The sequence below is a fragment of the Bipolaris victoriae genome, assembly GCF_000527765.1.
Source record: "Bipolaris victoriae FI3 unplaced genomic scaffold scaffold_117, whole genome shotgun sequence".
In the NCBI taxonomy this organism is placed as follows: domain Eukaryota; kingdom Fungi; phylum Ascomycota; class Dothideomycetes; order Pleosporales; family Pleosporaceae; genus Bipolaris; species Bipolaris victoriae.
Genome location: NW_014575275.1, coordinates 80,077 through 90,406, shown reverse-complemented (window position 1 = coordinate 90,406; position 10,330 = coordinate 80,077). Strand labels below are relative to the sequence as shown.

The 10,330-nt window shown below is 43.9% G+C and overlaps 4 protein-coding genes across 4 annotated transcripts; 1 reads left to right on the top strand and 3 right to left on the bottom strand.

Annotated features, from left to right (window-relative positions):
* Positions 1-2,678: 2,678 nt before the first annotated feature.
* On the top strand, positions 2,679-3,479 carry COCVIDRAFT_30461 (hypothetical protein; the record flags this gene model as incomplete). Its single annotated transcript, XM_014696667.1, has 1 exon — positions 2,679-3,479. One exon carries the CDS (start codon positions 2,679-2,681, stop codon positions 3,477-3,479), a length of 801 nt encoding a protein of 266 aa, XP_014552153.1.
* Positions 3,480-3,719: 240 nt separating this feature from the next.
* Positions 3,720-5,139, bottom strand: COCVIDRAFT_19752 (carbohydrate-binding module family 50 protein; the record flags this gene model as incomplete). Its single annotated transcript, XM_014696628.1, has 6 exons — positions 3,720-3,795; positions 3,860-3,923; positions 3,980-4,212; positions 4,274-4,380; positions 4,442-4,577; positions 4,718-5,139. 6 exons carry the CDS (start codon positions 5,137-5,139, stop codon positions 3,720-3,722), a joined length of 1,038 nt encoding a protein of 345 aa, XP_014552114.1.
* A 1,982-nt stretch (positions 5,140-7,121) lies between these two features.
* Positions 7,122-8,968, bottom strand: COCVIDRAFT_111107 (hypothetical protein; the record flags this gene model as incomplete). The annotated part of the gene is made up of 3 exons (XM_014696666.1): positions 7,122-7,231; positions 7,313-8,435; positions 8,543-8,968. 3 exons carry the CDS (start codon positions 8,966-8,968, stop codon positions 7,122-7,124), a joined length of 1,659 nt encoding a protein of 552 aa, XP_014552152.1.
* A 432-nt stretch (positions 8,969-9,400) lies between these two features.
* On the bottom strand, positions 9,401-10,180 carry COCVIDRAFT_41681 (hypothetical protein; the record flags this gene model as incomplete). The annotated part of the gene is made up of 2 exons (XM_014696665.1): positions 9,401-10,091; positions 10,143-10,180. 2 exons carry the CDS (start codon positions 10,178-10,180, stop codon positions 9,401-9,403), a joined length of 729 nt encoding a protein of 242 aa, XP_014552151.1.
* Between the last annotated feature and the right edge of the window lie 150 nt (positions 10,181-10,330).

Here is a 10,330-nt window from a genome sequence, read left to right as displayed (position 1 = left end):
GCGTTATTAGATAATAGCTAGATAACTAATTAGCTTAGAGTAGAGTAGATAAAGTACTTTAATTAGTATATAGCTACTNNTATAGCTAGAGTCTATTAGCTTCTTATTCTTAATAGTTATAGTAGCTACGCTANNCTAGAGTTTAACTANTACTACGCTAAGAATAAGATTATTACTCTCTATATACTACCGCATACGTCGCATCTACTCTAGCTACTTAATATAAGCTACTTCTTACCGCTTAAGCGCGCGTATAGACGTAAAGTTAAGAAGCTTACCTATAAAGACGTCTACTATATTAATAAGATAGACTTTCTTATAGTCTATATAAAGATCTAGCTAATAGTATTTATATAGTAGAATATCTAGACTAGCTTTTAAGTAATAGGCCTTATCTCTTCTTATCTAGATTATATTCTATCGTTACTTATAGTAGCCTAAACACTATCTCTACTATAGATAACTATAAATAATAATACTATAGCATAGATAGTATTATAGATAGAGACGCTATATATAGTAGTAGAGCTTTAGTAGTAGGTACGCTATCTCTAAGAGTAACTACGCTACTAGCTAGAGAGTCTAACGAGCGTTGCGATACGCTAGCTTACTAAAAGCGCTTAGCTTATAATATAGTTAGTAATAATACTTATAGAGGAGAATAAGAAGCTACGTATAGAAGTTTAGCGTTAATAATAAAAGTAGAGTTAGCTATATTAATATATTACTTCTAGTAGAGTACTCTAGGTATAGTAGACTTAGTAGCTTACTATAGAGGTAGAAAGGATAGTTATAGAGGCTAGCTAGAGCTAGAGTAGTAAGCGACGTTAGCGCGCGCCGCTAATATATACGAAATACTATACTTAAGAATATACTTAGACTTTATATAGAACTATATAAATAATTATTCTTCTAAATTTTATTAGATTTTATCGCGTTATTGTAGCTTAATTGCGTAGAGTGTTGGGTTAGGTTAGGTAGAGTGCGCAGCTTACTAGGGTGCGCAGCTTACTAGTGGAGCACGTTAGAGGTTAGAGTCTTATATAATCGCTACTCTACTCTACCTCTACTTAACTCTTAGTAACTCTACCTCTACTTAATCTCTACCTAAATACTAGTCTACTCTATATTCGTTCACGATAGCATGTAACTACAGAATGGTTAGTAGGCTAGAGAGTAAGTTAAGATAGTAAAGCTAAAGACTTTAGCGTTAGAAGGTTAATTTAAAGTGTAGACTATATAACCCGGTAGTTTCTCCTACTAGTAATAAGATTATTAAAACGCGTCCTACCGGCCGTACGTCTTAAGCGATGTTTACGCAGTAGTAGCGTGCTAAGATGTCTACACAGAGCTAGACTAGTTATTACATACCCCTCTACCTCTAGATAGGGTAGAGGTTGGGTAATGGTCGCACGGACTTAGGTAGAGGTTAGGTAGAGTTATATTGTCTAATCTAACTCTACTTAACCTCTACCTAAGAACTATACAACTCTACCTAACCTCTACCTAAGTCCGTGCGACTATTATCTAACCTCTACTCTATCTAGAAGTAGAGGGTATCTATTAACTACTAAGAGTATTTATTACGTTTATTAATTATAGTAGGGGTAGAGTAGAGTATTATATAATTACTACTCTATCTCTACCTCTACCTAAGGCCTATACGACCCTACCTAACCTCTACTTAATCTTAGCGCTAAGAGTTAGGTAGGGGTAGAGTAGAGTTGCTAAGAGTTAGGTAGGGGTAGAGGTAGGGGTCTTACCTAATCACTACCCTACCTAACCTCTACCTAACTCTTGGCAACTCTACCTCTACCCAACCTCTACCTAAATACTAGTCTACACAGGGCGGTACGCACTATAGCTAAGAACTGCGTTTGCTAGTCAATTATCTAGCTTCAGACAGCTTTTATTCTCAGTCTTACAGCCTATATCATGCTGGTCGCTGTTGCAGAGAACTGCGTTTTGCACCTATTGCGCGGGGAGTTCACCGCCCCCACTTTGCGTAATTTTTCTATGCTTCACTTAATTAATTAGACCACTAAGGAATAGCTAGGTATTATTATTTATAAAACATATTTCTTAATACAACTATAATAACACGCCAATTCAGCGCATATAGCGACGCGGTACAGTATATAATGCCAGATTATTTAAACGGTCAACGCCTATCCCAGTTACGTGCATTGCTTCGCTTTGCTTATTAAAGTTCTCCAACTTATTTTTAGTGTAAAACATTTTTCACTTCCACAAGATCAAGGTCAATAAGAAAGCTAGTATTTTTAGCTTCAAGTAATGCAATAGCTCTCTGTACATTTATTGCCTCTTCTTTAGAGGCTTCGCGTTATTCTTTGCAATAGTCGATCCCTATAATAGCTGTCAAAACTAACTTTGAATAAAAGAAACTGATTCGAACCCTTTCCCGGGATCTTATTGAAAATCCAGTAACTTATCTCGCTCGTTAGTCTCCATCGCTCTTGTTTTTGTAACTCCAATTCCTCGGCCCCCTCCGCTTGTAATGCATGGATGGTGGTTGCCTTGGCGCATTACTGAGCGCCTTAGCGTTTCCCGTGTTTTGTGCCTGCGCCGCTCCACCTCCCCTGCGTTACACTTTCCTCAACAACATCCATCGACTCACACTGCTCCATTTGAACATAGCGTCGCGTGGCGGCCCTAGCATGCGATTCCCCAGAGGGGGTACGGCGGCCGGAGGACGTATTGAACGCGCCAAAATATACGTTATCCCATTCACAGATCACTCTGGGCAAGAAGCGCTTATGGTGTTCCGTGGCGTGGTGTCCTGCCCGCTCCCACCGCTTTACAGTTTCGCCATCTACTTCACACATCCCGAAGTGACCCCAGAGACTGTCAAGCCGGCCGAGGTTCTCGAAGCTATCATGCGCAAAACGCCGTGGGACCCGTGTCCGATCCGTCTGGAACTCTACTTTCTTTCTGCGCCCGACGTGGATGGCAGTGATAACGACTGTATCGCTCATTATCGCAAAGAGAAGGCCGCACGGGGAGATTATATACGTCACATTCAAGATCTCGAGAACTCAGCCACGGATGATGATGAAGAGCAGCAGCAAGGCGGAGCGAGCGTTCATGGCAACGACCAAGCCAGACAAGTACCTGGTCTAGTGCCTAGCTACATCGATAGTCCATTTTCTGACTATTATCACGGAATCATCTTCCGTTATCCACGCGCGGATTGGTCTACGGACAAGCGTCCAGCACGCCGCATTTGTTTTGATCGAATTTCCGAGGAGGAATATGCTCGCGCAACAGAGGGAAACGATGAGTTTCATCGTCTTCCTCCGGTACACGTTTCTCCTATGCCGTTCCAGGAGAGCGACACTACTTATCTAGGAGAGACATTTGTGGGCATGGCTATGTTTGACGTTGCACATGCAAGAGTGAAAAACGAGACTGGTCACTGGTGGCACGAAGCGCGGGAGCGAGGCTGGAAGTCATGGTGATGACTACTATGTTTGCACTTGTTCGCTCTGTGAACCGAAGGGATCTACTCAGCAGTGGTTATATATCGCAACAAAGTCTTCTAGCAAGTGCTTCGTTTGTGTACACGACTGTTGATGTATTCGCCGATCGTGCTCCACCGAATTATATACGCTACAATCATTGTCTACAAAACTCTCACCTTAAGAATGTACAAAAATAACAAATCGTCGATAAAAATTATCCTCAGAATGAGCCTTGCCTCAGGCCGAAACCCCTACGCAGTACGCATACGTCGGCCAGAAATTGGTAGCACAATCGTTTTGAATCGCCGGGTTCCTTCAATAAGTTAGCATCTTCAACTCCGCCCAAACTCAGATTGTTTAAAGGAGAGAACACTTACCACTTGTAGAATTGGTCGAGCGTGATACCATGATCCTGCGTGTTAGACCAACACGTATCACTGTCTAGTCAATTGTTAGCAGTGCATCTTAAGGTAAGCAGGTGAAAGAGTGGTACTGACCTCCAACAACATGCCATTCATCACAATTCTCGACAGTACCGAAGTGCGTTGGGCCTGGAGCGCTTGGGGCCGTTGGACTTGGGGTTACTGATGTAGTTTTAGTTTTAGTTGGCGTTGGTGTTGTAGTCGGCGTATCAGTGCTAGACGCGATATCGGTAGGCACAGCATCTGTACTAATGCAGTACTGATAACCAAGCCATAAGTTACTACAGTTAGCACCGACAGGAGGGTTCCTGGAGATCGCATAACGTCAGCATAAGCTTCGCGTGAGTGTGTAAAGGGCGGTTTGCGTACCATTTGAACAGCTGTGCTATGGTTATTCTGTTCAAAGCCAGGAATGATTTGCAAGTCATCGGCGCGATAGCGGCGTTGTACTCGACGCATCCCTCGATTGCGCCCTCCTGCATATTCGTTAGTCTTTTGTTGAAACGAGCAATTCCAAGTCGTATAAAGACAACATACCCTTATTGGATAGCTCAATCTAGTATCTTCAGGTAAAGAAGGCTTAGTGACCGATGCAGCGTTATAAGCTGCCATGCAATAGCGAAAGTCTTTCGATGGCGCGCAACTTGTAGAGTTAACGTCAAGAGAAAGATTCCTAGATACGATAGTCAATACCAGTTCTATTCGCGATAGGAACAACTTCGATCAGAGATCGAAGGATAAAATAGTACTTACCAGTTAGCAAATTGCTTCAGTGTTATCGACCATCCTTAGATAAGGGCGTCGCATGCAGACTTGAAACCAGGCAGAATATCTTCATCCACGGCGAGATCTGCGCCGTTCATGAAAAGATAACAATCTCTTCTTGTTCCCTTGGCGAGCGGTGCGGCCGTAGGCAGACCCGTAATCTTGGGCGCAGTGAAGGTTGCCTTTGGAAGATTGCTGTAAGGGATCTCTGGAATCGATGATTGCGGCGGTATGTAGTCGGGGTGACCGGGATATTCATTAATCGGTCCTAGAGACTCTACACAATAGCTTTCAAACGCGAAAAGATTGGTGCAGTTATCGTTGATGCCTTGATTGAGGAATCGGAAGTCGACGAGGCTGATGCTGAACTTGAGGATGAGGAGGTTACAATACCCATCCGGTTGAACTTGATAGAATTTCGCACAGCGGCTGTTTGTACCATTGGCAAGATCACCAGGCACTGGAGCCATAGTTGGCGTCGCAGTAGGGATTGGTGTAGTAACCATAGTAGTCGTCGGGTTAGGTTTGAAATCAGCATCGCCAGGTGGCGACACGCAGATGGAATCGCCCACTGATTTCTCGATTTTATTACATAGATATCCAAGGACAGGGTTCCCTGCACAAAGAAAAATGGGTTAGCTTCCATGCGGCAAGTATTCAGCACATGAGTAAGGAAGCAGAGACTTACATGTATATAGCTGAACCTAGCTCAGTCTGTTGCTTTTAGCAATATCTAGGTAGGTATCATTCGCCTAAACAATATATGTCTTGCAAGTGTTTAAGATACATCGATCTCCACTTTTTAGAAACTTAGTATAAAAAGATGTAAGATTATTGTTAGCTAGTAGCTAACTTATACCTGTTCTCTAAGCTTTAGAGATTAATTAGTATATGTCGCTAGCTTTAATACTATAAATTTTTCTAGAAAACTTAGTTAGCGAAGTACTCGTAGAACTCGCCCTTTAAGAAAGTTAGTCTTAGCTCTTAGACGACGCATAGTAATCTATATACTTAGGAAAAGAAGCAGTTAAGCTTACTAGCGGATAGGCTAGTCACTAGGTCTCTACCTCGGGATCGTTTTTCTTAATTTACTCCACTAATACTTACCCGATTAGGAAGTTTAAAAGCTTATTTTAAAGCTCTCTATTAGAGCTCTACTTTAGTATATTATAGTAATAGACTAGCTACACTAGGTAAAGAGATATTTAAGATCGGAGTAAAATGTAGAGACCTAACTCTTAGCAAGGTAGGTAGGTGTAAGACGTTTTAGAGTGATTAGGCACGGGTAGAGTGAAATAATAGTAGTCTTAAGTAAACGGTCTATATTTTACGTAGACGAATAGCTACTAAGCTTAGGTAATATTCTTTGTGCTTATATCTGCTTTAATAAGTTAGATATAACTAAGATAGGCTAATAAGGGCTAGATTAGCCCTAGATAGTGCAAGGTGGCTTAAGGAGGGTAAGCTCCTAACAGTAGGCTAATAACTTCTTACCTATTAGAGTTAGCCTATTACTATACTAAACAACAAAAAGCCCTAACAGAGAGCTTTAGAATAAGCTACTCAACTTCCTAATTAGGTAAGTATTGGTGGAGTAAATTAAGAAAAACGATCCTAAGGTAGAGACCTAACTTACTACGCTAGAGTTAAGTAGATATAAAGATAGAGATCTTATATAATTACTACTCTACTTAATCTCTATCTAACTCTTAGTAAGTCTATCTCTACTTAATCTCTATTTAAATACTAGTCTAATTCATTAACGTAATTGTGACGATACCTGGCTCAGCTCCACCTAGGCCACCACGTGCCCAAAAAGGTACAGTATACTGCATTAGGAGTATCTGGAGCTGAATAGCATATACGTGTGACAGTAATAAATACACTTAGTAGTTAATTAATATACTATATCTCTAAATAGAGTAGAGATTAAGTAATAGTTATATAGACTTAGATAGAAGTTAGGTGGAATTATATAGATCTTAGATAAAGATTAAATAAAGTTAGATTAGATAATATAACTCTATCTAATCTCTATCTAAGTCTATATAACTATTTTCTAACCTCTACTCTACCTAGAGGTAGAGAGGTACTTAATAACTAGTTTAGTTTAAAATCAAGTCTTGTAAACTCTTACTTAGTTTTTTACTTTAACTATATAGTTATTATTCTAATATCTAATTTTAGTAGGTTAGAGTATAGTCTACTATTCTTTTTTAAGATAAATCATCTAATACTCTATATAGTAAATAGAGAGAAAAAGTTGAGTTATAGACACGTGGTATAGGGACGTGATATAATTAGGTGCTTTCACTCCACGGGCGCAACTTATTACAATATTTATATATGACTTTAAGCTAAGAAGCTTCAGGGTATAAACTATATACGTGAATTATGTGTGTGAGGTGCATGCGCGAATATACTTGTTAGCTAGTACAGTATTTCCTAGTGATTATAGAAGCTTCTCTACAACCTTCATTATTTCGACTAGCTCCTCATCCATCATACTCTTTCCTACAATCTGCACATGTGTTGGTAAACCTTCACACTCCTCTGGCTCATCTGTCTTCACGTCAGTCCAAATTCAAACTTCAAAATTCTTCTTTCTGCTGAAGCCTAGCGGGTAGATGAATAAGGACTTACATGGGGGCTCATATATCACACCCTCCTTCACGAACTCCTTGTCTTGCTCCTTATCAGCCTTGCCCACGTTCAGAATGCCGCTTGGATAATTGAGCAAATTGACAACGACTGTGTAGATTGGCAGACCATAGGTGTCATGTTTTGGTGCCACGCTTTGATATCCTGGCATGAGAATCGCATCGAGTGCTTTCTGGATAGTGCCTTCTTCTGCCTGCTCACCAACCATGAGTTTGTGGAACTGGTTGAGTATACGGCCCTTCTCTACATTCATGTCCCACAACTCATCCAGACTTGCCTGCCAATCCTTCAATTCAGGGAAACCGGCTGTCGCGATCGATGGAATAACCGGCTCACCGCTTGCCTTGATGTACTGGAAAGGTGTTTTGCGGGGGTCAAGCATAAAGAATTTCCACGCCAGCATAGCTGTCTGGTACAGATCTGGTATCTTCTCGTCCAAAAGTACAATCTCGTGTCCCTCAGCTTTCAATTTCATAGCCGTAGAGTGCAGCGCTCGGGCGATGGGCGGATGCAAAGGTCGTTCTTTGCAGCCACGGATTAGTCCAAAGCGCAAGGGTTGCGTGGATGGCTGCACGGAACGCCAGGGCACGTTCAGACTATTTGGATCGAGAAGCCAAGGCTGTGTGCTGCTTACGGACTGGAGAAATAGGGCAAAGTCGCGGGTGGTGCGGCCACAGGGGCCAATGACTACGGGTACTGAGCCAGGAGAGCCTAGACGACCGACAGCTGCTCCACCGGCAAAGGGAACACGGCCTGCCGTGGGTTTCAGAGAGGCGCCGCCGCAGCATATGGCAGGAATGCGGTTCGAGCCGGCAACGTCCGTGGCTACGCCCATTATGCTGCCTTTCATGGCAATGAGTGCGCCTTCACCACCAGTGGAGCCGCCGGCGGTATGCGATAATTTATTTGGATTCAAGGTGCGCCCAAAGATGTTGTTTTGACTGTCTGCTGTCATCATGGTTTGGGGTAGATTGGTTTTACAATAGAAGACTGCACCGAGGGAGTGTAGGGCGGTGACCAAGGCCGAGTTCGTGGCAGCCGGGGGATGGGGGATGAAGGATACATATCCGAGTGTTGCTTGTACGCCTCGCACATTGAAAGAGTCCTGTTAAGCGCATCTCAGTAATAGGTACAAGCCGGTGTTTCGGCACTATGAATTCTGAACGTCGAAAGGGTTGCTAACAACGCCTTCCGTTTGTGAATTGCACACACCTTCAGACTGATGGGTAACCCGTGCAGCGGTCCCAGCACCTTTCCTTCTTTCTCCAAATACTCATCGCACTCTCTTGCCCTAGCCAATGCCTCGTCGAACATAATCTCTGTAAGACAATTAACACACTGCTGGGCGACTGCCGCTCTCTTGCAAAATGCTGTCACCACTTCCATGCTCTTTAACTGCCCCTCAGACATCATCTTGACCAGATCTGTAGCATCATAATTCTCGGTGATATCTAGCTCTTTCTCTGTCAAAATACCACATGTTCGAGGTACGTCTAGCACAGAGATGCTCGAGGTTTCAGTGTACTGGGATGTCTGAGATGTGGGGAGAAGCCAGTCTTTTGGGATTTTGGCGAAGACTGATTCTCGTTTCGATTTGGCCAACGCTTGCCAGTTAGCTATGGGTGGTGCAGACGCCATCCTGCCCTTTTTTAGTAAGGTTAAGAACCTGGGTAGAGCGAAATTTATAGGAGCAGCAAGACTATGATATACAGGACAGAGGCGTATTCTGCTGTACACTGCTGGTGAGGGGAAATATGGGGAGCCGGCCGAAATTGCCGTTCGGAACAAGGTTCGGAATCGCCCAACGGCGGGGATATTGCGGGTATGCTACAGTCGTTCGGCAGGAAGTTAGGTCGTTCGCCGCGGATTGATCACTAGCGATTGAACAGAAGCAGCACATGTGGGAAGAGCTTTGTCTTTCACAGAAATGAAAAGTATGTGATCCCTGCCAGAGGTTGCTTGCAGGCTGACATTGCCAATAAGCTGCAATCCCGGACATAATGTTGTTTACGAAAATAAGCGGCTGGCAAATGATCCCGTGGTCAAGTTTGCTCATGTGGAATAGATATTTTAACCAAGCCGCCGCTCATTCCTATCATACGGAGACTTGCTTCGAGTCTCTCTGTGACGTCTGTGATCCCTCGAGCGCGATCTTGATCGTTTTCCATCTGTGTCGCGTTCGCGCCTACGTTCTGGACGGTCTTCTCGTCGCTTACGCTCACGGCTCCTTGACCGATGCCTTCGTCGGTCATCTCGGTCGTCATCTCTCCGCCTGTCGCGCGAGCGTGAACGGTCCCGGTGTCTGTGGCGTCGCTCTCGGTCTCGCGAACAGCTTCGTGTCCGATGACGTCTCCTCCGCTCTCTGTCGTCGTCCCTGTGCCTCCTGGAAGGCTCCTTCTTCTCCCTCCTCTTTGCCCGGTCCTCATCCTCGCCCTTGTGGGCTTTCTCCTCCATTTTATCCTTCACATCAGCCTCGTGGGCCTTTTCACCTAATGGTGTCAGGTTTGCGTTGTTCCGCACTGGCACCGGGAGGCCCATGGCAGCAAGCATCGCGTCTTCCTCTGCCTCCTTCAGTTTGCGCTTCTCTTCCTTGATACGCGATGCTTCGGCCTCTTTGGATTCAGCGTCGCCTTTCGCGTACCAACTAAGGTCGCGGCCTTGTTGCCAACGCCCAACAGGCGCCATGACCGAGTGACCGAGATAGTTTTCACGTTGCGCATCATTCTTGACATCTTCCCATTTAAAATCACCGCGGCCACCACTGAGCCATGATTAGCTAGACACAACTGAGATGTGATACTGGAAGTCTTACCGGCTACCTTCTTTGCGTACAGTTTGAACAAGATCCATCGTGAAAAATAGGGTTGAACAGGATTGAAGATGGACGTGAGGATTAGATTGTGAAAGTTGCGGGCAACACGGAGGTGAGAGGCCCGAGCTCCTGCGCGCTTCCCCACGCGCGACCGCGGTCCAGCTTCAAGGAAGTGCACAACCAATCCA